The sequence below is a fragment of the Oncorhynchus masou genome, chromosome 32 (genome assembly GCF_036934945.1).
Source record: "Oncorhynchus masou masou isolate Uvic2021 chromosome 32, UVic_Omas_1.1, whole genome shotgun sequence".
NCBI lineage: Eukaryota > Metazoa > Chordata > Actinopteri > Salmoniformes > Salmonidae > Oncorhynchus > Oncorhynchus masou.
Genome location: NC_088243.1, coordinates 52,775,711 through 52,802,057, shown reverse-complemented (window position 1 = coordinate 52,802,057; position 26,347 = coordinate 52,775,711). Strand labels below are relative to the sequence as shown.

General features: G+C 43.4%; 2 protein-coding genes across 3 annotated transcripts in view; one reads left to right on the top strand and one right to left on the bottom strand.

Moving 5' to 3' along the window:
* The window catches only part of fam13b (family with sequence similarity 13 member B), an 85,253-nt gene extending 80,341 nt beyond the window's left edge, over positions 1 to 4,912 (top strand). For both annotated transcript variants that reach the window (XM_064954351.1, XM_064954350.1), the window contains 2 exons: positions 353 to 454; positions 699 to 4,912. In XM_064954351.1, the coding sequence (XP_064810423.1) occupies positions 353 to 454; positions 699 to 822 (226 nt within the window). In that variant the 3' untranslated portion in view covers positions 823 to 4,912. The remainder of the gene's footprint in view (positions 1 to 352; positions 455 to 698) is intronic.
* Positions 4,913 to 6,362: 1,450 nt separating this feature from the next.
* Positions 6,363 to 26,347, bottom strand: part of klhl3 (kelch-like family member 3) — a 35,500-nt gene continuing 15,515 nt past the window's right edge. The window contains exons 10-15 of the mRNA XM_064954349.1: positions 21,116 to 21,313; positions 20,671 to 20,772; positions 20,300 to 20,428; positions 9,333 to 9,473; positions 9,086 to 9,229; positions 6,363 to 8,973 (exon numbers count right to left, since the gene is read on the bottom strand). Of these exons, the coding sequence (XP_064810421.1) occupies positions 8,945 to 8,973; positions 9,086 to 9,229; positions 9,333 to 9,473; positions 20,300 to 20,428; positions 20,671 to 20,772; positions 21,116 to 21,313 (743 nt within the window). The 3' untranslated portion in view covers positions 6,363 to 8,944. The remainder of the gene's footprint in view (positions 8,974 to 9,085; positions 9,230 to 9,332; positions 9,474 to 20,299; positions 20,429 to 20,670; positions 20,773 to 21,115; positions 21,314 to 26,347) is intronic.

The following is a 26,347-nucleotide window of genomic DNA, read 5'->3' as shown; positions in this document are numbered from 1 at the left end:
GAACAGGGTTCATATCTACTACAGTCGCTGGTCTTAGGAGCTCAAGCAGGATAAAGCAGTAATCTGTTTAGGGACGTTAGCCAGCTCATAGCCCCGGGCAAGCAACAGAGAGCTGCCAGGCCTGCTCTAAGCCCAGGCAGCAGGGCTGGTTCAGGTGCCATGACCCTAGGTCCTAACCTAACCTGACCTCTGTAATCTGGTCTCGGTATGCCCCGGCCACAGTTTGACCTGCTTCCATGCCCACACAGGGCCACTGCCAGGTCATTTCTGTCCCTGAACTCACACTGACTTCCTGTTTTGATATGAGGCCCCCTCATTTAGTGCGCTTATGTAGACCTTCTGTATCCCATAGGCCCGAGCTCCTGGAGCAGCTGTGGAAGACCCGGGCAGAGAAGAAGAAGTTGAGGAAGACTATCCGCGAGTTTGAAGACGAGTTCTACCAGCAGAACGGCAGGTTGGTACACAAACAGTCCTACAAACAGTGGTGCTGAAGCTTTAGCACCTGCGTCAACAACAGTCTTGGTGACAGAGGAAGAGCTTGAGATGATTGATTGAGTGGTCTCAGACAGGAGCCCTGTTTGATCCTAAGTTATTTACAACAACTGCTTGTTTTGTTTATGATTGTGCAACCCATTGGGATGCAGTGAACGGGCCCGTATCCAACTGGTTTCTCAGACCTTCTCGCTCTCCCTCTACAGGAATGTCCAGAAGGAGGACAGGCTCCCCATGATGGATGAATACAAAGAGTATAAACGGATCAAGGCCAAACTGCGTCTGCTGGAGGTGCTCATCAGCAAGCAGGACTCCTCCAAGTCCATCTAGAGAGGGAGCGGCCACCCTGCTTCCCTCCCTTCATCCCACCGGACACACCCCGGGCATACATGTCACCCCAACATGGCCCATACCCCTCCCTTCATCCCACCGGACACACCCCGGGCATACATGTCACCCCAACATGGCCCATACCCCTCCCTTCATCCCCCCGGACACACCCCGGGCATACATGTCACCCCAACATGGCCCATACCCCTCCCTTCATCCCCCGGACACACCCCGGGCATACATGTCACCCCAACATGGCCCATACCCCTCCCTTCATCCCCCGGACACACCCCGGGCATACATGTCACCCCAACATGGCCCATACCCCTCCCTTCATCCCCCCGGACACACCCCGGGCATACATGTCACCCCAACATGGCCCATACCCCTCCCCATCCCTTATCAACCATCCCCCTACCTGCACCGCTGAGGGAAGGCATGTCAGCCACCATGTCCCGCTGCTGTCTCACCACCACAACCCATCTGTTTCTACCACCGCCAGCTCATATACAGTCAAGGGGTCCTCACTGGGGACTCTGAGGGAGAAGAGTCACATCTTCATTCCACCAGTCAAGACTCAACACACCCCTTTTTTTTAAAACTTATTTCTGTCAGTTTCATTTGGAGGAGTTCCCCCTTTCCTCATTAGTGTTGTTTTTCTTGTAGCTCCCCCCCCCCCTCCCTGAACTTTTCACGTACGGTAGTTTCTCATACTGAGAAATCATATTGGAGAGGACAGGAGCTCTGTTTTGTAGCGCATTTTAGTCACCTGGCCACCTGTTTAGACGTAACAAACTGAACCCTCCCTCCCTTGGAGCGAGGAGACTGGTCATCCTTTTTCAGACATTCAGACTCGATCTTCATCCTTCAACACTGGGACGCTTTTGTGTTTCGTCTGAGTGAGTTTTTGGGCGAGCGAGCGAGAGAGAAAGTCATCATTACTGTGTATGTGTTCTTGTAAATCAATATGTACACACAAATGTTTCTATATTACAGTATGTTGTTTTTCTTGAATGGAGAGTAATTCCTTCTTGGGTTTGAAAAGAATCTTACTGAGTTAGTGTGTTGTTCCATTCCCTTTGCCACTATGGAAACTGGAGTGAGTTTTATCAGTTGGGACTGGTTGTGCAGTTCCTTTCTCTTAGTTTTTTCAAATATTTGGATCATCAGTCGTCACTGAAAGGAGTTTTGGCACAGCAGGTGGGCAGGACAGCCAGTTAGGTGTATCACTTAGTGTTCCTGTACCTTAACCGTCTCCATTGTCTGGCAATAAAGCTAAACTGCTTGACTTATTTTCAATCTATATTTTGTTTTATACGCGTTAAAGTTCAGTTGCGGAGTGTATCTTTGTGCAAGGTGTCCAGAATGGGGGGTGGTGGATGGGTTGTGAGATTAAAGCTAAAGGTAGTTTCAACCTCATCAGTATTATGCTGAATACAGCAATGTTAGGGCGTGATGGACGGGTCCTAGCCCTGTTCCATGGACTTTAACCTAGCGTTCCATCCTACAGTCAGTGGACCACCTCCTAGTATGGCAGACAGACACTCCCAGGTGCCCAGTTATAAAACCAGGTGTGTTGACCAACACCCTACTGCCACACAGCCAGTAGTTAACCCCCAGTGGTGTGTGTGTGTGTACTGATGGACAGTGGTGGGGCGGACCATCCGGCTTCTTGAGGACAGCTATAGATAAGTTATCGCCATTTGGCTGCCAGTCAGTCTGGAGGTCCGGTCAGCCCTGTGCCCAGGTTAAGATGACAAACAGTCCTCATGTCATAATCTCTTTTTAGTCACTGGGGAATGTGAACACCAGCTAAAAGAGTTGTCATGCATCCCATGTCCAGTGTGAGGTCAACTCGGCGTCTTCGTCTAAGGTTCCACTTCTGTACGCAGGACGGTGTCTCAAAGGGAAGTTCCCAAATCGAGCCGAGAACAGGATCAGCTGACCTCCTGGCTTGTAACAACTTGTCACAACGTCTAGCTACTGTATGTTGTTGCACCAAAAGTTCACCGTGTCCTTGGTTAGCGATCACTGACCCACTGCAAAAGAGCTACATTCCTTCAATCTAGAGTCACACAATGTCAGGCTATTGATGTACATGTTTTCTCTGGTGCTAAGGGTCTCTCTCTCTCGCTGGGTGTTGGTTGGTTGGTAAATGTCTATTTTTCATTATGGGATATGTCCCATAGTGAGCCAGAGTGTTTGACCAGGCAATGTAGAGCCAGGTCATTGTCAGGTCCTGGGGAGTTGTCTGACCACAGGGCTCTGAGAAGGCTTTACCACGGCCAAGCAGAACCAACAGCACCTTGACCCCTGACAATTTACGTCAAGGGTCAACTTATTGATGTCTCTTGAGCCCGAAAGCTCTTCTGGGCTTCAATATAAAGGTCACATACAACAACAACAGAGTCCAAGTTTAGCATATTTGGAATGAGGTGCATCTGGTCTGTCGGCATAATGCCGCCTCAGAGTGCTGTCGCCTGCCACTCCTTAATGGTCATTGATCCTAGCCTTTGACCCCTAGCTAAACGAGCAGGCAGCCCAGTGGCAGCATCACATCACTATCCTTCAGAATCTCTCTGGACTTGACAAAACCAAGCAAGAGCTTTTCGAACTTTCGTCTGTTCAGTTGACTAGTTCTAGTCCTGGCAATTAAATACAAAAAAAACATTTGATGTTGTAGACTAAATGTCTCTGCACATTAGGGTGGGGAGGGGAATTAGTGCTGTTTGCTTGTTTCGGAATGGGAGGCACCATCAGTGGCACCAACTGTAAGGATCTGCATCTGCTTCAGGAGGTGGAATAATGGAGTATATTGTCAGTCAGACCAACACACCAAGAATATAGGAATCTAATTTTGCCTGAAGGATGTTTGCGCTGAACCAAGAGTTGTGCCCTGGTCGCTCACTGGGTCAAAACCAAGTCATGTTACCTTTGGTTGAGTTGGCAGGGTGTGGTGTATGTATGGGTGGACGGTGGGGAGGTTCTAGAAGTTATTTGCACAGCATTCTGAGAATGCAGCCCTTGTTTGTCCATTTGTTCCTTGTTTTAGAAGCACTACTTATATCTGAAGGATGAATGTCAGAATTTAAATTATTTCTAACACATTTGGCCCCTTGTTTCAATTTCTGTGATGTTCAAACTTGAGAATGTGTTTTTTTTATTACCATTATTTTGTATTTAAAAAAAAATGTGCCCCTCACTAATACATCTATACAGTGTAGTACCTCTGTATTGGCTAATAATCTGCTATGTTTTTGTTTTGTATAAGCCAGTCTCAGTAGTTCGCTTGCATGGCAAAGATTTGTATTGTTTCTATTTTTGTGCCATGGAGATGAAGCAATAAATGAGCATCAATGGAATGTGGGGCCTTGTTAACCCACTATGTGCATTTTCTGAGTATATGGCTGATTAATGTTTAATCTATATTAATGGGACTAACTTGGTCTGCTGTTTTTTTTTTTTTTTTACCTTGCAGACCAACCCATGAAACTGTCACTTGACTAACTGCTGTGAGAGTTCCAACGCAACTCAGTTTTCTGTCTGCTAAACCAGCATTTTTACCACTTGTTGTCAGCATAATGTTTTCTGGGGCACTGCTTTAACCAAATGAGAAGAGATTATCAATGTGGTGACAATGATCGAGGTATATTTGGACCAAACATTCCAATTTGTATTATTTTAAAAGAAAATAAATGTGAAATTGGTCGATCGATTTTGTTATTTCCATGTCAAATTGAAGGGCTTTTTTTAACTCATTTTGTGTTGTGCCTGCAACAAGTGGTAAAAATCATGTGAAGCCCACAGGCTATAAGGATGTACACTGACCCTGTTCATAGCCCCACGCATGTTTGTTTTTCTGGCCCATGGAGCCGGTGGCAGGTTGCATCAACTGACCAGCCGATCAGCCACTGGCTCCCAGAGCCTCCCTATCTATATGTGGAGCTGTGTTTTACACCTATATATATGTATCTATAAATGTTTTTGTGAATGCTTGTTTTCCTTCATTTACACATTATAATAAAGTACAATCAGTAATAATGTATATTAAAATGAAATTGAAAAAAATATAAAAAAATATTGTAATTTACATGCCTCATGCTGAAGTTGTCTTCAAAGTAATGGGAAAGGTTACTTAAACCAGATGCACAATTGAAATACAAGTCAATATAGCTTATGTATGTCAAAGTATACTGCACCCAATATCGCCCAGTATGCATGCAATAACTAGCTAGGTGGTTTGCAGTTGAGTCTGGTGAATGCGTTTTCATGGAGGACAGAGATGGTTGTGAGGGCGGGCTGACCATGACCCGGCAGAATAAGAGTGGAAAAAATCCGGAGTCTGCAAAGAACAGAGGTCAGCACGCGAAGCCGCAGTTGGAACAAACCCAAACAGTGATATATTACACCCTATACACATAAATCCATCTTCATGGGCACCTGAATTGCCATAGCACATGCTGATCAGCAGACCATCTTTATCATGTGCATCTTTAACAAGATTTAGTGAATGGTCAATGATTCCCTGAGCCCCCAAAAAACATATTTCATTGCCTGGCTTTCACACACTTCTGGAATGAGCATGGCCATGTCTTTTTCGTTTTGTTACTGCTGCCCTCTAGTGTTCACAGCCAACACTAACACTTAGGTAACACCACACTTTATGAAGAGCTTTGGTAATGCTTAAAACATGCCTTCCAGGAGCTTAAGCGCAATAAATTCATAACATAAATGAATTGCCAAATTAAAACGTAGTACACAAACGGGGACCACTTTTGGCTCGTGAGCAACACTTTCAAAACAAAATTATGAAATTATATGAAAGTTTGAGAGGGCCTCTTTCTTTGAAGTCTGCCTCGATGGTCAATAGCTGTGGTATATTCATTACCACTTGCAATGAAAACTGTTTACAATTTAAGAAGCAAACAGAAGCGAACAGCAAATGGAACAAAACAGGAAGGGACTGAATTTGTCCAATAGAAATTAGTTTTCCATTTGGAGTAAACGGTTTCTGTTGTAAACTTTTTGCAACAGAACTGACGTAATGAATCCACCGCAGCTCAAACTACCAACTGCAAAAGTTAACCCTAACCCACGTTTCACATCCTCAAACCTAACCTTAAATTTATGTCCACACAGGATGTCAACCCTGACCCTAAACTTAGCCATAACCCTAATGTCATGTACACACCCCAGCTCAACCCTCCCTGACCCTAATTTATGATATGTACACACTATGGGGTTGAAATAACACTGAAATTGTGCAAACAATGATAATACCCTTTTTGTGTAAGAACTGGTTGGTTTTTTTAAGCCTGGAATTTCAGCCTGTTCAGGTGTGATGGAACTTTTGGCCCACAATCATAACTTAAAAATGTGATTTGATTATAAAAGAACAATGACTGGTCGTCTGGGTAAGAGGGTGGGTTCTAGACCATCCTACCAGCCAATCAGGGCTGTGTATGTAAGTATGTTTCCTAACACCCACACAATCAGACTGAACATTTTAAGGGGCCAAAGGAGGCTCAGGAAAATACATATTGGAGTTGGAGTTATTTTAATAAACAGTGATTTATTAGATATACAGCGATGATTTTAAAATACAATTACAAAGACTGCTTTAACCCTAAACCTAGTATGTATATTTGATCCCTGTGGGAATGGAGCACACAATTTTGTTGTTTCAACTTGCTCGTGTGCCATGCTCTTTTCATGGATACATATATCGTTGTTGAATTATATAATATATCATAAAAAGAATGACACCAAATCCATATGTTTTAATTCATATAGCTATTTATACTAACGCACAGTCCCTACCAGTCTTGTGTTAATGTTCAGCACAGACAATGATTCAAGGCCCCACTTAAAATGAAAGGCCATTTTTGTCAGTCATAAACTGAGCAGCCGAAGACATATGAAGACTGTCAGGTGGAATGGACACAGTTGGTCCATGCAGGGTTTTGGACACTCATGGTCTGTAGATCTAGGCTGGTGTCCTTCGGCTGGCTCAGTGCAGATCCCTGAGTGGTCCAGCTTGGGACCCTGTGACTCAGCTGTGAGAAGTTAAGGAGGATGCAGTCTGGAATTGTCAGTGATGTGTGGCAAGCTAGTAGAAATGTTAAGTTTTACCATTACCACCAATGGAGAGATTATCCCTACATTCCGGGTCACAAGTGGCCTGAAATCTAATGTACAAGGCCACGAACATGGCTGTTAATGGCATTCCCTGACAACAGATGTCATTGTAAATAAGTTGTTCTGAACTGACTTGCCTGGTTAAATAAAATAAAAAGATGTTATCCTCATACACTCCCAGTCACAAATACATCTCTCATCCACCCTCTTAACGCCATCTTACAATGGTGGCTCACATAGTCAGCTGCATAGTCCAAGTGAATTAAAAAGCCTGGTTAGGTTATATGTTATGATGAGAGGCGGATGTTCTATACATTATAATGATCAATGTACCCACGGTAACCATATATCCACTTCTTGAACATGCGAGAAGAAAAATGCTCAAAGGGATTCTAGGTGTACACACAACAAATGCTCATTAAAAATGATATTTACTATAATTTAATATCCACAATAAAAGAAACTTTAGAAAATAGTTCACCGATCTTGATATAATATACTTAATATTATACAAGTTGCCTATGTCCTGCATATTTCAACATCGCTCTGGGGTGGCTAAGTACAACTATAGTAAACCTATGGATTGTGCAGTAAATAGAGTAATTTCAATCAGAAATACCAGAATCTCTGAACAAAATGACAGTATATGCAAGGAGTAGAAAAAGACAGTAGGGGTCAATTTCATTTCAAGTCCAGAGATTCATTGAAAAGTGCTTTAGTTTATTCTAATTTCACATTTCCAATTCATAAACTGAATTTAAAATTCACTTCCTGAATTGATGAGAGCTGAAATGAAATTGAACCCAACCCTGGTTAAAGGTGTGTTGAGTGGAATAATGTGAACCATAATTATCGTGCCTGATGCAGAAGTTGTAGTCTTTTGGTTATGTTACAGGAAATTAGCTTTATACAATACAAAAAAAGTGCTATTGCATTCATTCTTTGACATGATGTCCATTGTCTAATGTTTTTGCGTCAATTTGGCACATATCCTTCAGATACAAAAGGTTTGCAAACAAACACTCAAATACAGTATGAGAGAGCATTATGGCACATCAAGTAAGCCAAGTCAAGACTGACAGCATATTGGCTTATCACTTTGCAAATATGTATCTACAGTGCATTTAAAACACCACATTAACATGGTCCCCCATTGTGCCCAATTCCAATATGAGGGAAAAAAACATGATCGAATCCAAATTGGAAATGGTATGCATTTGATTGAGGCATGTGGCTCCTGGGGAATGCTGGTCCAGGTTGGTCCTCCAAGTCTGTCTTGAGTTCCTCCGACAATTATCTCAGGTGCTATTTAAAAGAGAGGACCCACTCAGGCTGCAGATAGTGAGAGAGCCTGTGGGCAGCACCTTGGAGTCTGCAGTCCACCCATGGCTCTCCAGTAGAGAACAGAGACTGACTGACCTGATGATCATCCGTGCATTTCTACAGCAGTAACACGACATGGCATAGCAAGAGCCCATGGTTGGTTTGAGAGGCCTCTGTTGGCCACAGTGTCGTTTCCTCGGCCAATCAACAACCTTCTTCTTGGTCATAGCTCATTTAGTCTATCCCTTTAAAAAAAGGCCAGTTTATTCTCCCTCTCTGTTCAGTTGTAAAGCAGTATGAGGAGAGTGTGGCCCTCCTAATACTAATCTAGCTAAATTGGCCCCTGTGAGTCTGCAGGACAACAGTCTCCCTCCAGCCCTGCTTGGCCCAACACATTGGCATCCAGTCTTAAGACACTCTGCTTCAGGCAGCATTGTTGAGTCTTGGGGTCACTTTGACCATGGAAGCCAATGTTCCCCCCCTCTCTTTCTCCCTCTCCTCCTCTCTTTCTATGGCAGCCCAGGCTCATGCTCAGAGCCACCTGTCAAGCTAGTGTTGGTTCAAGGAGTTGACCGTGAAATCAGACGTCCGTATGCGCATCAGAGTGGCTCCCTTTGGCTGCTGCGTGTGGCTGTGGGGTCCTGTAGTCGGGGGCTGATAGTCATAAAGGCTTGTCTATGACGGATACACCTGTACGGGGAGATAACAGAGGACTTAATTCTTCAGATCAGAAGGTCCCGGGTTTGGATGCATGGACAAGCATTTGAATAGGGGGTATGAAAGGTCAAAGGTGAAAGGTTACCTGCATAGCTTCGGCCGTTGCTCATGTTGGTGGGGATGAGGCTCCACTTGTCTGTGGCAGGGTTGTAATACTCCACTGAGGAGAGGTTACACGAGCCGTCGTCTCCTCCGATCACATACAGCAGGCCGTTTATGGCACACACTCCTGCACGAACACGGGGGAGAGGTTAGAGACACGCACACACACTATACCCAAATATTCTGCATTTCATGGTCTATAGTGTGTGTGTGTGTGTTAGGCTACTTACCGGCGTTCCTCCGACACATGTTCATGTCGCACACTTGTTTCCAGGTGTTACTAGGGGGATCGTACACCTCCACACTCTTCCTCACCAGGGGCCCGTCGTGGCCCCCCGCCGCATACAGCTGCCCGCTCAGCACACCAACACCTACAAAAACCACCGCACACACACACGTCTAGTTAGATCTCTCCACACATACACACGCTACAGATGTTCGCCAGCCATAACTGTAGTCCATTAATAACCCGCAAGCTGGAGCTAAGTATCAGCTCCCAGTAGTTCTCTTGTGAACAGCACCCTCTACCTCTATGGCAGTAATCTCATTTCAGTGCTCATTCGGTTTAGATCGCTGTATACTAGGGTTGGGTGATGTTAACCTTAGTCCTATCGTTGTATGTACCCATACAAAATTGTGATGCATACGAATGCAACTGGACGAATCGTGACAACAGTTTATGATGAAAGCCTGGGCAGAGGCTAAGCACAGGCAAATCTTATCTAACGTTCCTTTCTGGTGGAGAAGAACAGAGTTGTGTGTGTGTGTGTGTGTGTGTGTGTGTGTGTGTGTGTGTGTGTGTGTGGGGGGGGGGGGGGGGGGGGGGGGGCACCTGGTGGAGTAGTGACTATCCGTAGTGAGCTAGGTTGTAGGTCTCCATCATGGGCTGGATAGAAGTAGTCTACCGTCTTCAGAACTGGATAATAATTGCTTTATTTGCCTCATAAAAATAATAGAAAAATAAATAATATGGTTTGTTCTCTCTCATAAAGCTATGATTGAGAAGAGCCTATGCTATAGAGACTTTCATTCTTGTTACTCTTGAAAGCAGCAACTTTAGGACAACACCTTCGTGGGTTAGAATATTTAGACTATAAGCTACTGTTCATAACTGTAACTTGTATGATATGCCTAGTAGGAGGATCATTTATTGGCCATTTTGTTTTCAACCTCACATGGAGGGTTTTTCCCGGGCCCACACGGATCACTTCTTTCTTAATAAGCTTCAATTTGATTGAACTGGTCATTCGGTTTTTCTACAGGCTACTGATATAGCTTTTTCTCTCTCATTATTCGTCCCCTGGCTACCTTGTGTTTTTAGGCTATTCAAATAACTTAGAACTCCATTAGATTCATTGTTTGATCGGGGGAAATCCATGCATAAAACAATGAAGTGTAGCCTTCTGTCATATTCATAGCCTATGAAATTGAGAAAGAAGAGAATATAGGCTACATTTTTCATTAAGCAGCTAGTCAATATAATTAAGGAGTCTCTGTTATTAACAAAAAATGTTTTTAAATGTTTAGGCTATAGCCTAATGGCCATGCATCCAACAGAGAAACAATATTTTCTGACTAGACATTTGGAGCTGCTTTGGTGGAGTTCTTCGCTCTGTCTGGCTCTTGCGTTCTGTAGGCTATATAACGTACATATTGAACATAACGATGTCGTCACCATCGAAGATGGCTGTCAATTATCTTCGATATTGTAATATCACCCAACCTTAACATATGCTCATGCAGGGAAAACATTGCTTGTTGCGCATTAAAACCAGATTGGGTGAATATTGAGTTGTAGGTATTGATATGGTGGTGCTGTTCCCTCACTGCTCCTGCTGCCAGCTAGTTAGTTAGCAGTGTAGTCCTGGATGAACCCAGGCAGCATCACCAGGGATCAAGGGGCTGCATTGTGTTGGTGCTACTTCCTCTGCCCAGCTGAGCAGACTGCACAATGAGCACAGGAGACTCATTCACACTCGCAACAACATCGATTGAGAGACACAGAGACCCTCTCACAATACCAAAGTTACCAGAACGAGAGGGAAAATACACAACGGCGCTCTTGAAAAAGAGAGCGACGCACAGCTACCATCGCAAGAGAATATGATTTAAAAGACATTTCCTATTTCCAGGAATCTCTGTAGGTAGTAAATGTTACTGTGTGAGGTTAGTTGAGGTCCAGAAGCCCATTATAACTCATATGCACACACACAGTACCAGTCAAAGGTTCAAACGCATTAAGGGAAAAAAATTCTACTAATTAACAAGGCACACCTGTTAATTGAAATGCATTCCAGGTGACTACCTCATGAAGCTGTTTGAGAGAATGCCAAGAGTGTGCAAAGCTGTCAACAGGGCAAAGGGTAGCTACTTTGAAGAATCTCAAATTCGGTTACTGCATGATTCCATACGTGTTACTTCATAGTGTTGACATCTTCAATATTATTCTACAATGTAGAAAACAGAAAAAATAAAAACACTTGAGAGAGTAAGAGAGAGTGTAAAATAGAGAGTAAGAGAGTAAGAGAGAGAGAGACAGAGAGTAGTGGGTCAAAAGTTTACATACACTAAGTTGACTGAGCTTTTAAACAGCTTGGAAAATTCCAGAAAATGATGGCATAGCTTTAGAAGCCTCTGGTATGCTAATTGACATCATTTGAGTCAATTGGAGGTGTACCTGTGGATGTATTTCAAGGCCTACCTTCAAACTCAGTATCTCTTTGCTTGACATCATGGGAAAATCAAAAGAAATCAGACAAGACCTCAGAAAAAAAATAGTAGACCTCCACAAGTCTGGTTCGTCCTTGGGAGCAATTTCCAAACACCTGGAGATACCACATTCATCTGTACAAACAATAGTATGCAAATATAAACACCATGGGACCACGCAGTCATCATACCGCTCAGAAAGGAGACGCGTTCTGTCTCCTAGAGAAGAATGTAGTTTGGTGCGAAAAGTGCAAATCAGTCCCAGAACAACAGCAAAGGACCTTGTGAATATGCTGGAGGAAACAGGCACAAAAGTATCTATATCCACAGTAAAACGAGTCCTATATCGACATAACCTGAAAGGCCGCTCAGCGAGGAAGAAGCCACTGCTCCAAAACCACCATAAAAAAGCCAGACTACGGTTTGCAACTGTACGTGGACAAAAAAAAAAAAGAATTGTACTTTTGGGAGAAATATCCTCTGGTCTGAGGAAACAAAAATAGAACTGTTTGGCCATAATGACCGTCGTTATGTTTGGAGGAAAAGGGGGAGGCTTGCAAGCAGAAGAACACCATCCCAACCGTCAAGCACGGAGGTGGCAGCATCATGTTGTGGGGGTGCTTTGCTGCAGGAGGGACTGGTACACTTCACAAAATATATGGCATCATGAGGTAGGAAACTTATGTGGATATATTGAAGCAACAGCTCAAGATATCAGTCAGGAAGTTAAATTGTGGTCGCAAATGGGTTATCCAAATGGACAATGACCACAAGCATACTTCCAAAGTTGTGGCAAAATGGCTTAAGGACAACAAAGTCAAAGTATTGGAGTGGCCGTCACAAAGCCCTGACCTCAATCCTATAGAAAATTTGTGGGCAGAACTGAAAAAGCGTGTGTGAGCAAGGTCTACAAACCTGACTCAATTACACCAGCTCTGTCAGGAGGAATGGGCCAGAATCACCCAACTTATTGTGGGAAGCTTGTGGAAGGAAGGCTACCCAAAAAGTTTGACCCAAGTTAAGCAATTTAAAGGCAATGCTACCAAATAATAATTGAGTGTATGCAAACTTCTGACCCACTGAGGATGTGATGAAAGAAATAAAAGATTAAATAAATCATGCACTCTACAATTATTCTGACATTTCACATTCTTAAAATAAACTGACGATTCTAACTGACCTAAAACAGGGAATTCTTACTAGGATTAAATGTCAGGACTGAGTTTAAATGTATTTGGCTAAGATGTATGTAAACTTCCGACTTCAACTAAATGCATGCATGCATGCATGCATGTATACATAAATGTATGTATACATACACATACATACCACACACACACACACACACACACACACACACTCAGCAAAAAAAGAAACATCTCTTTTTCAGGACCCTGTCTTTCAAAGATAATTGGTAAAAATCCAAATAACTTCACAGATCTTTATTGCAAAGGGTTTAAACACTGTTCCCCATGCTTGTTCGATGAACCATAAACAATTAACGAACATGCACCTGTGGAACGATCGCTAAGACACTGACAGCTTACAGACGGTAGGCAATTAAGGTCACAGTTATGAAAACTTAGGACACCAAAGAGGCCTTTCTACTGACTCTGAAAACACCAAAAGAAAGATGTCCAGGGTCCCTGCTCATCTGCGTGAACGTGCCTTAGGCATGCTGCAAGGGGGCATAAGGACTGCAGATGTGGCCAGGGCAAAAAATTGCAATGTCTGTACTGTGAGACGCCTAAGACAATGCTACAGGGAGACAAGACGGACAGCTGATCGTTCTCGCAGTGGCAGACCACGTGTAACAACACCTGCACAGGATCGATACATCCGAACATCACACCTGCGGGACAGGTATAGGTTGGCAACAACTGCCCGAGTTACACCAGGAACGCACAATCCCTCCATCAATGCTCAGACTGTCCGCAATAAGCAGAGAGAGGCTGGACTGAGGGCTTGTAGGCCTGTTGCAAGGCAGGTCCTCACCAGACATCACCGGCAACAACGTTGCCTATGGGCACAAACCCACCATCGCTGAACCAGACAGGACTGGCAAAAAGGGCTCTTCACTGACGAGTCAAGGTTTTGTCTCAACCGGAGGTACTGGTCCGATTCGCATTTATCGTCGAAGGAATGAGCGTTACACCGAGGCCTGTACTCTGGAACAGGATCGATTTGGAGGTGGAGGGTCCGTCATGGTCTAGGGCGGTGTGTCACAACATCATTGGACTGAGCTTGTTGTCATTGCAGGAAATCTCAACGTAGTGCGTTACAGGGAAGACATCCTCCTCACTCATGTGGTACCCTTCCTGCAGACTCATCCTGACATGACCCTCCACCATGACAATGCCACCAGCCATACTGCTCATTATGTGTGTGATTTCCTGCAAGACAGTAATGTCAATGTTCTGCCATGGCCAGCGAAGAGCCCGGATCTCAATCCCATTGAGCATGTCTGGGACCTGTTGGATCGGAGGGTGAGGGTTAGGCCCATTCCCCCCAGAAATGTCCGGGAACTTGCAGGTGCCTTGGTGGAAGAGTGGGGTAACATCTCACAGCAAGAACCAGCAAATCTGGTGCAGTCCATGAGGTGGAGATGCACTGCAGTACATAATGCAGCTGGTGGCCACACCAGATACTGACTGTTACTTTTGATTTTGACCCCGCTCTTGTTCAGGGACACATTATTCAATTTCTGTTAGTCACATGTCTGTGGAACTTGTTCAGTTTATGTCTCAGTTGTTGAAACGTGTTATGTTCATACAAATATTTATACATGTTAAAATGCTGAAAATAAAAGCAGTTGACAGTGAGAGGACGTTTCTTTTTTTGCTGAGCATACATACATGCATACATGCATACATGCATACATGCATACATGCATACATACATGCATACAGTTACAAATTATTTCAGACAGATTATTTCACTTATAATTCACTTTATCACAATTCCAGTGGGTCAGAAGTTTACATACACTAAGACAGGGAATTTTTACTAGGATTAAATGTCAGGAATTGTGAAAAACTGAGTTTAAATGTATTTGGCTAAAGTGTATGTAAACTTTACTTTATTTTAAGAATGAGGATGAATCAGATTTGTGGAGGTCTATAATTTAGTTTCTGAGGTCTTGACTGATTTTTTTGATTTTCCCATGATGTCAAGCAAAAAGGCTGAGTTTGAAGGTTGATCTTGAAATACATCCATAGGTACACCTCCAATTGATGTCAATTAGCCTATCAGAAGCTTCTAAAGCCATGACATCATTTTATGGAATTTTCCAAGCTGTTTGAAGGCACAGTCAACTTAGTGTATGTAAACTTCTGACCCACTGGAATTGTGATGAAGTGAATTATAAGTGAAATAATCTGTCTGTAAACAATTGTTGGAAAAATGACTTATGTCACGCACAAAGTTGATGTCCTAACCACTTGCCAAAACTATAGTTTGTTAACAAGAAATTTGTAGAGTGGTTGAAAAATGAGTTTATATGACTCCAACCTAAGTGTATGTAAACTTCCGACTTCAACTGTACACACACACACACACACATATACAGTGCCTTGCGAAAGTATTCGCCCCCCTTGAACTTTGCGACCTTTTGCCACATTTCAGGCTTCAAACATAAAGATATAAAACTGTATTTTTTGGTGAAGAATCAACAACAAGTAGGACACAATCATGAAGTGGAACGACATTTATTGGATATTTCAAACTTTTTTAACAAATCAAAAACTGAAAAATTGGGCGTGCAAAATTATTCAGCCCCTTTACTTTCAGTGCAGCAAACTCTCTCCAGAAGTTCAGTGAGGATCTCTGAATGATCCAATGTTGACCTAAATGACTAATGATAAATACAATCCACCTGTGTGTAATCAAGTCTCCGTATAAATGCACCTGCACTGTGATAGTCTCAGAGGTCCGTTAAAAGCGCAGAGAGCATCATGAAGAACAAGGAACACACCAGGCAGGTCCGAGATACTGTTGTGAAGAAGTTTAAAGCCGGATTTGGATACAAAAAGATTTCCCAAGCTTTAAACATCCCAAGGAGCACTGTGCAAGCGATAATATTGAAATGGAAGGAGTATCAGACCACTGCAAATCTACCAAGACCTGGCCGTCCTTCTAAACTTTCAGCTCATACAAGGAGAAGACTGATCAGAGATGCAGCCAAGAGGCCCATGATCACTCTGGATGAACTGCAGAGCTCTACAGCTGAGGTGGGAGACTCTGTCCATAGGACAACAATCAGTCGTATATTGCACAAATCTGGCCTTTATGGAAGAGTGGCAAGAAGAAAGCCATTTCTTAAAGATATCCATAAAAAGTGTTGTTTAAAGTTTGCCACAAGCCACCTGGGAGACACACCAAACATGTGGAAGAAGGTGCTCTGGTCAGATGAAACCAAAATTGAACTTTTTGGCAACAATGCAAAACGTTATGTTTGGCGTAAAAGCAACACAGCTCATCACCCTGAACACACCATACCCACTGTCAAACATGGTGGTGGCAGTATCATGGTTTGGGCCTGCGCTTTTCTTCAGCAGGGACAGGGAAGATGGTTAAACTTGATGGGAAGATGGATGGAGCCAAATACAGGATATTCTGGAAGAAAACCTGATGGAGTCTGCAAAAGACCTGAGACTGGGACGGAGATTTGTCTTCCAACAAGACAATGATACAAAACATAAAGCAAAATCTACAATGGAATGGTTAAAAAATAAACATATCCAGGTGTTAGAATGGCCAAGTCAAAGTCCAGACCTGAATCCAATCGAGAATCTGTGGAAAGAACTGAAAACTGCTGTTCACAAATGCTCTCCATCCAACCTCACTGAGCTCGAGCTGCTTTGCAAGGAGGAATGGGAAAAAATGTCAGTCTCTCGATGTGCAAAACTGATAGAGACATACCCCAAGTGACTTACAGCTGTCATCGCAGCAAAAGGTGGCGCTACAAAGTATTAACTTAAGGGGGCTGAATAATTTTGCACGCCCAATTTTTCAGTTTTTGATTTGTTAAAAAAGTTTGAAATATCCAATAAATGTCGTTCCACTTCATGATTGTGTCCCACTTGTTGTTGATTCTTCACAAAAAAATACAATTTTATATCTTTATGTTTGAAGCCTGAAATGTGGCAAAAGGTCGCAAAGTTCAAGGGAGCCGAATACTTTCGCAAGGCACTGTATGTATGTATGTATGTATGTATGTATGTATGTATGTATGTATGTATGTATGTATGTATGTATGTATGTATGTATATATATATATATATACAGTGCCTTGCGAAAGTATTCGGCATACACACACACACACTGCTCAAAAAAATAATGGGAACACTAAAATAATACACCCTAGATCTGAATGAATGAAATATTCTTATTAAATACTTTTTTCTTTACATAGTTGAATGTGCTGACAACAAAATCACACAAAAATGATCAATGATCAATCAAATTTATCAACCCATGGAGGTCTGGATTTGGAGTCACACTCAAAATTAAAGTGGAAAACCACACTATAGGCTGATTCAACTTTGATGTAATGTCCTTAAACCAAGTCAAAATGAGGCTCAGTAGTGTGTGTGGCCTCCACGTGCCTGTATGACCTCCCTACAACGCCTGGGCATGCTCCTGTTGAGGTGGCGGATGGTCTCCTGAGGGATCTCCTCCCAGACCTGGACTAAAGCACCCGCCAAGTCCTGGACAGTCTGTGGTGCAACGTGGCGTTGGTGGATGGAGCGAGACATGATGTCCCAGATGTGCTCAATTGGATTCAGGTCTGGGGAACAGGCGGGCCAGTCCATAGCATCAATGCCTTCCTCTTGCAGGAACTGCTGACACACTCCAGCCACATGAGGTCGAGCATTGTCTTGCATTAGGAGGAACCCAGGGCCAACCGCACCAGCATATGGTCTCACAAGGGGTCTGAGGATCTCATCTCGGTACCTAATGGCAGTCAGGCTACGTCTGGCGAGCACATGGAGGGCTGTGCGGCCCCCCAAAGAAATACCACCCCGCGACTGACCCCCCGCCAAACCGGTCATGCTGGAGGATGTTGCAGGCAGCAGAACGTTCTCCACGGCGTCTCCAGACTGTCACGTCTGTCACATGTGCTCAGTGTGAACCTGCTTTCATCTGTGAAGAGCACAGGGCGCCAGTGGCGAATTTGCCAATCTTGGTGTTCTCTGGCAAATGCCAAACGTCCTGCACGGTGTTGGCCTGTAAGCACAACCCCCACCTGTGGACGTCGGGCCCTCATACCACCCTCATGGAGTTTGTTTCTGATCATTTGAGCAGACACATGCACATTTGTGGCCGGCTGGAGGTCATTTTGCAGGGCTCTGGCAGTGCTCCTCCTGCTCCTCCTGCTCCTCCTTGCACAAAGGCGGAGGTAACAGTCCTGCTGCTGGGTTGTTGCCCTCCTACGGCCTCCTCCACGTCTCCTGATGTACTGGCCTGTCTCCTGGTAACGCCTCCATGCTCTGGACACTACGCTGACAGACACAGCAAACCTTCTTTCCACAGCTCGCATTGATGTGCCATCCTGGATGAGCTGCACTACCTGAGCCACTTGTGTGGGTTGTAGACTCCGTCTCATGCTACCACTAGAGTGAAAGCACCGCCAGCATTCAAAAGTGACCAAAAGATCAGTACACGCACACATACATACATATACACACACACATACATACATATACACACACACACACACACTAGAGGTCGACCGATTAATCGGCATGGTCGATTAATTAGGGCCGATTTCAAGTTCTCGTAACAATCAGTCATCTGCATTTTTGGACGCCGATTACATTGCACTCCACGAGGAGACTGCGTGGCAGGCTGACCGCCTGTTACGCGAGTGCAGCAAGAAGCCAAGGTAAGGTGCTAGCTTGCATTAACTTATCTTACAAAAAACAATCAATCAATCTTAACATAATCACTAGTTAACTACACATGGTTGATGATATTACTAGTTTATCTAGCTTGTCCTGCGTTGGATATAATCAATGTGGTGCATGTTAATTTATCATCGAATCACAGCCTACTTCGCCAAACGGGTGATGATTTAACAAGCGCATTCGTGAAAAAAAGTACTGTCGTTGCACCAATGTGTACCTAACCATAAACACCAATGCCTTTATTAAAATCAATACACAAATATATATTTTTAAACCTGCATATTAAGTTAATATTGCCTGCTAACATTAATCTATTTTAACTAGGGAAATTGTGTCACTTCTCTTGCGCTCTGTGCAAGCAGAGTCAGGATATATGCAGCAATTTAGACAGTAATTCATTTGCCAGAATTTTACATAATAATGACATAACATTGAAGGTTGTGCAATATAACAGCAATATTTAGACTTAGGGATGCCACCCGTTAGATAAAATACGGAACGGTTCCGTATTTTACTGAAAGAATAAACGTTTTGTTTTCAAAATGATAGTTTCCGGATTTTACCATATTAATGAACCAAGGCTTGTATTTCTGTCTGTTTATTATATTATAATTAGGTCTATGATTTGATAGAGCAGCAGCTGGCTCATAAGCATTCATTCAAACAGCACTTTCCTGCATTTGCCAGCAGTTCTTCCCTGTGCTTCAAGCATTTCTCTGTTTATGACTTCAAGCCTATCAACTCCCGAGATTAGGCTGGCAATACCATAGTGCCTATAAGAACATCCAATAGTCAAAGGTATATGAAATACAAATGGTATAGAGAAATAGTCCTATAATTGCTATAACTACAACCTAAAACTTCGTAACTGGGAATATTGAAGACTCATATTGAATATTGAAGACTTTTTTTTTTTTTACATGGCTCATATTGCACTTTTACTTTCTTCTCCAACACTGTGTTTTTGCATTATTTAAACCAAATTGAACATGTTTCATTATTTATTTGAGACTAAATTGATTTTATTTAGGTATTATATTTAGTTAAAATTAAAATGTTCATCCAGTATTGTTGTAATTGTCATTATTACAAATATATATATAAAAATCTGCCGATTAAATCGGTATCGGCTTTTTTTGGGTCCTCCAATAATCGGTATCGGCGTTGAAAACTCATATATCGGTTAACCTCTAATACATACAACCCTATACCACATATCGTACAGCTCCATTACACATTCCATAGATTCCCTGGACTTAAAGTCACAACACTCCCATGGCTTATGTTTTCTCTGTGGACACTGACGATGCGAGTGTAGCACAGGAGGTTGGTGGCACCTTAATTGGGGAGGATGTGCTCATGGTAATGGCTTGAGCGGAATTGTATCAAATACATCAAAACACGTGTTTGATGTCAATCCATTCGCTCCCACCAGCCATTAATATGAGATGCCTCCTGTGGAGTGCAGTGTGTATGTAGGCCACTGAGAGGTGGCACTGCATACTTCTCGAGACAGAAGCTACTGTTGTGTCTGTGAGGAGGACAAGAGAGGGTTATTGATGCTGAGGTCTGGTCTGTACCTGCTCCACTACGTCTGGTGCTCATGTCAGCCATGTAGCCCCACTGGTTACTGACTGGGTTGTACTCCTCCACCGTGCTGAGACACTGGCGCGACGCCCCATCGTAGCCGCCCACCGCATACAGCTTCCCTGTACAACACAACACACACCCACTGAGGAATACAACAAGGAACATGTACAAAGAGATGCTGAATGGACACCCACTGCCAGAAACACAACACCCCCACTGATAAATACACAAGCACAGATACACACAGAAGCTCTATATAGACACTGAAGCACTCACACACACTGATATACTGTAGACAGACAAAATGAGAAGTTCACAAATAGCACTGTTGATACACACACACACACTGTTCTTCTCTTACCATCTACCACTCCCACTCCGACGCTGCTGCGTCTCGTGTTCATGGGAGCAACAAACATCCACTCATTGGTCTTGTAGTTGTAGGCCTCCACTGACGACAGGCCTGAGATGGAGGGAGGGAAGGAAGGGGGGAGAGGGAGGGAGAGGAGAAAGCTCTAATGTACTGAAAGCAGGACACAATACTCAAATGAAATGAGGCCCAACACTAATGCTCTCTCTCCTCTCTGCTCCAGTGTATCAGTATAATCAGATGCGGTTGGGGTGACATCACCACTGTGTCTAACCATACAATCTAGACATTCATTCTGGAGGCACTAGTGCGCCCTGCTCCATTTAGTTACACTGTAACACACTCCGCTGCCTCTCAAAGGCCTGCTGGAACACTTAGAAAACACACAAATCTTGGGACAGTGGTGACAAAAAAAAGGGGGGGTAAGAATAGGTACCTGTGCTCCCGTCGAAGCCCCCCACGGCATAGAGCAGGTCCCCCAGCACGGCCGACCCAAGGGTGCTGCGTCGCTCTTGCATGCTGGGAACTGTAGTCCACTGGTCCCTCACCCCGTCATACACATCCACCGTCCTGACTCGCAACGAGCCGTTGAAGCCTCCCACCGCGTACACCCTCCCTGCCATGAACACTACACCTGATAGAGAGAGAGAGAGAGAGAGAGAGAGAGAGAAAGATATTGGCATAAATCTCTTATCCCTGCCTATTAGTGCATACATTAAAGCAGGCCTATTCAATTGGCGGCCCGTGGGCCGGATCTGGTCCATTTATCAATTTAGAATGGCCCTTTGATCAATTCTGAACATGAATAAAAAAGAATCAACGAGAAAAGGGCCATGTTTAGTTCCAAAAAGAGCCCTAGTCCAAATGGGAGAATCTGTTATGCATCACTATATTGGATTACTCTAATATTGTATCCTTCTGCTCGGCAGGATACATTCTGAGTAAGAATTTCAGATTAGTCCCGTGAACCGGGTAGTGCTGCGGGTGACCCTCTTAAATAGCTGCTGCTGCACTACTCCCACCTCTTCCTTTTCTCGTCTCATTCCAAAGATGATTAGCTTGGTAAGGGCTCTATGTTAGAGTCTATAAGGGCAGAAGTATACCCACAGCTATTCAATAACTTGGAGCAGCTAGCCTCTCCATCAAGGTGCTTTGTAGTCCCCCCACTCAGTTTGGCTTGTGCCATCTCGTTTGAGTTTTGTCCTTGTATTTAGCCTCTTAGTGATCCCTTCACGCGCCAATCCCGTTAGCAGGATCGATTTGACAACATCCAGTGAAATTGCAGGGCGCCAAATTCAAACTACAGGAATATCAATATTCAACATTCACGAAAATACAAGTGTAATACATCAAAATAAAGCTTAACTTAATCCAGCCGCTGTGTCAGATTTCAAAAAGGCTCTACGGCGAAAGCAGACCATGCGATTATCTGAGGACAGCGCCCCGCATACAAGCACATAAAAATCATTTGCGACACAAAAGTCAGAAATAACTATATAATAAATGCCTTACCTTTGAAGATCTTCTTTTTGCAATCCCAAATGTCTCAGGGACACAATGAATGGTTGTTTTGTTCGATAAATTCCTTTTTTATCTCCCCAAAATGTAAATTTATTTGGCGTGTTTAATTCAGAAATACACCGGTTCCAACTCACCCAACATGACTACAAAGTATCTAATAAGTTACCTATAAACTTGGTCCAAACATTTCAAAAAACGTTCCTAATCCAACCTCAGGTATCCTAAAAAGTAAATAATTGATAAAATTCAAGACGGGATAATCTGTTTCCAATACCGAAGAAAAATAACACGGAGCACGTTCCTGTTCACGCACACCAAAATAGTAGGGATCTTCAGAGTGACACATGGAATGAATAGCACTACTTCTTCATTTCTCAAAAGAGAAACATCAACCAATTTCTAAAGACTGTTGACATCTAGTGGAAGCCATGGGAACTGCAACCAGGTTTCTCATAAATAGGGTTTCCCATAGAAAACCATTGGGAAATCCTATGACCTCAATTTTTTATTTTCCCCTGGATGGTTTGTCCTCTGGGTTCCGCCTGCCAAATCAATTCTGTTATACTCACAGACATTATTTTAACAGTTTTAGAAACTTTAGAGTGTTTTCTATCCAAATCTATCAATTATATGCATATCCTAGCTTAGTAACAGGCAGTTTACTTTGGGCACACTTTTCATCTGGACGTCAAAATAATGCCCCCTAGCCTTAAGACTTTACTTGTGACAGTGGTTCGTCCTTTAAAAGTTGCAGTGTACTGCGGCATAGTGCCGCAGAATTCTATGACACGTTATTTATAAGTGTGAACCACTGGTATCATTAATGCCTAGTTAATGCTAGTTTGACCACCAGAGGGCATCTTTGAAAAGCATTTGATAGCCTTCAATAGTGGCTGTACTGGAGAATTTAAAACCTTTTTTTGTAAGAATATAGTATATGGGACTAATTAAGAAATGTTGCTTAATTAATTAGATTAATATTATGGTGTTTCTTTACCAAGAAAAACCCTCTGTGTTTCCATTAGGATGGAATGGAAAATATGGCGCTGTACAACGTGACGGTTGGGTGTACAGTACTGGGCTATTTAGCTAAAGAATCCTCATATCACGTGGGCATGCGGGAGATCGGGAGATCGGGGTTCAATTCTCTGACGGGGAGGAAGGAATAGGCTGTCCCTGTAAATAAGAATTTGCCTAGTTACCTAGTTAAATAAAGGTTACACTATAATATCCTAATTCAAGTCTAACCAATACCCAAACAGAGATTCAGTGAAAATAAAAATCTAATTGATTTATCAAGACCAGTCCCCATGAGCAGTGCATAACATTGCAAAGAATAATTGTAGGCGATTGCTTCAAATCCTATTGCATCTAACTTCAATATGCTCTTTAAATAAATAATACCTACACCTCAACACTGATGAGACTCAAGTTGCCTACGGTAGGCCTACAGTATATTGAACAATTATGACGTCTCTCTGCCAATAATATATTTAGAGCACTGGAGGATATTTCTGTAATTCAGTGATTTTTATTCCCATCGTATTTTCTTATGGATCCACTAAATAAACATCGGCATTTTGAAATAATATTTTTATAATTATTTTCTTAACGAAAGCATAAAGATGCCATTATTAGTTACACTGTTATAGTTTGAACGTGCAGACTGGCACTAAGAAAAGAACAGCGGGAACGTTTCCCTAGTCAGCGCCATTATTAGTGCAATGCCCCTTGAAGTGATGCCAGTGTGTCCATCACCCCCCCCCCCTCCCTCCCTCCCTTCCCCATGGGCCCGGCTCTGCGGCCCATCCCGTGCCATCTGCCCTCGTGCCTTGAACCTTGCGGGCTTTCAGTGGATACAGCTGGAGAACTGCAAGCCAATCCCATTGTGTGCCACTCGGGAGCCATGACCAATATATATTGTCCTGCTAATAACATGGTTAATAATATAACTGTGTGAATGTCCAAAGGGCTTTTATAAAATTCTAAACGAATGATAATAAATCGCTTTGTTTAAAAAATAACAATATTTTGGAGATGATTTCATTTTCAAATAACATAAAATGAGCAAGAAAAAGGCCATTCTTGAACATGGTGTTGACATTGTTACTAACTTATTATTTGGAATAATTTATTTCAGTTTTTAGAGGGACAGAAACCAAAAAACTACAGCATGAGTCTACTGGACAAGGATTGCACGCGTATTGAACCAGTATCTGTAGCAACACAGCTTGCACTGCTATGCAGTGTCTTAGACCGTTGCGCGACTCAGGAGCTGTACAGCGTGACTGGTCAGGAGTAGCCGACACTACTACAGTAAGAGCAAAATAATCCTAACTAAATAAAATAAAAACCTTAGTGTAACAACAGTTTTAGTAAGTAATACCGAAGTAGTGCACAATTACCAGTTTCTATTTAGGTTTATGTCACCCATTCATTGTCAGTTAGTGACTCAGTAGGACCCAAAAGCATGATAAGTGCTCTAACTCCCCCTTGCGCTGGTCTGGAGCAATGAAGTGGTGACACAGGGTACTGTACTAAACCACAAATTACCTCTAAATCCCACAGCATAATCACACAACTTTTAGTGGAGCAACGACTGTACCAACCTGGGCGATACTCGGTTTGGTCAACCAGTATTGCGGAGCTGAGGGTTTGTCCTAGTTTTCTGTGTCTTGTCTATCCACTGGAACCCTCCCGGTGGAGCCTTCGGACTTGGGGACCACACCTAACCCCGCAGGATCGGGAGTCTGTGTATGTTTCGCTTTGGCGGGCTTGCAGTTCTCCCCAGAGAATGAGTCACGTGTCCCTAGGTACACCACACTTCTCCCTCACAGGGAGCAGCCATCTTGCCTAGACTCTTGTGTGTTCCACAGTGAACGAACTATGCAGTAGCTAGCTTAACAAGAGGAGACCACTGCAGGACTAAGCACACTCTTAACATCCTGACAACACCCCCACGTATAGTACAATAAACTAACGTGGCGCGAGTTACAGCCGACTCACACGTACAGTGCATTCGGAAAGTATTCAGACCCCTCGACTTTTTCCACATTTTGTTACATTACATTATTCTAAAATGTGTGAAAACATTTTTTCCCTCATCAGTCTACACACAATACCAAAGCAAAAATATATTTTTATAAATTTTAGCAAATATATAAAATAGTCTAAACTGAAATATTACATTAACATGTAAAGTATTCAGATCCTTTACTCAGAACTTTGTTGAAGCACCTTTGGCAGCGATTACAGCCTCGAGTCTTCTTGGGTATGACGCTACAAGCTTGGCACACCTGTATTTGGGAAGTTTCTCACATTCTTCTCTGCAGATCCTCTCAAGCTCAGGTTGGGATTGGGAGCATCGCTGCACAGCTATTTTCAGGTCTCTCCAGAGATGTTCGGGTTCACGTCCGGTCTCTAGCCGGGGCACTCAAGGACATTCAAAGACTTGTCTCAAAGCCAATCCTAAGTTGTCTTGACTGTGTGCTTAGGGTCGTTGTCCTGTTGGAAGGTGAACCTGCACCCCAGTCCGAGTTCCTGAGTGCTCTGGAGGAGAGTTTCATCAGAGATCTCTCTGTACTTGCTCCGTTCATCTTTCCCTCGATCCTGACTAGTCTCCCAAATCCCTGCAGCTGAAAAATATCCCCACAGCATGATGCTGCGACCACCATGCTTCACCGTAGGGATGGTACCAGGTTTCCTCCAAACTTTACGCTTGGCTTTCAGGCCAAAGAGTTCAATCTTAGTTCCATCAGACTAGAGAATCTTGTTTCTCATGATCAGAGTCCTTTAAGAGCCTTTTGGAAAACTCCAAGCAGGCTGTCATGTGCCTTTTACTGAGGAGCAGCTTCCGTCTGACCACTCTACCATAAAGCCCTGATTGGTGGAGTGCTGCAGAGATCGTTGTCCTTCTGGAAAATTCTCCCATCTCCACAGAGGAACTCTGGAGCTCTGTCAGAGTGACCATCGTGTTCTTTGTCACCTCCCTAACCAAGGCCATTCTCCCCCGATTGCTCAGTTCGGCCAGGCAACCAGCTCTAGGAAGAGTGTTGGTGGTTCCAAACTTCTTCCATTTAAGAATGATGGAGGCCACTGTGTTCTTGGGGACCTTCATGCTGCAGAAATGTTTTGGTACCCTTCCCCA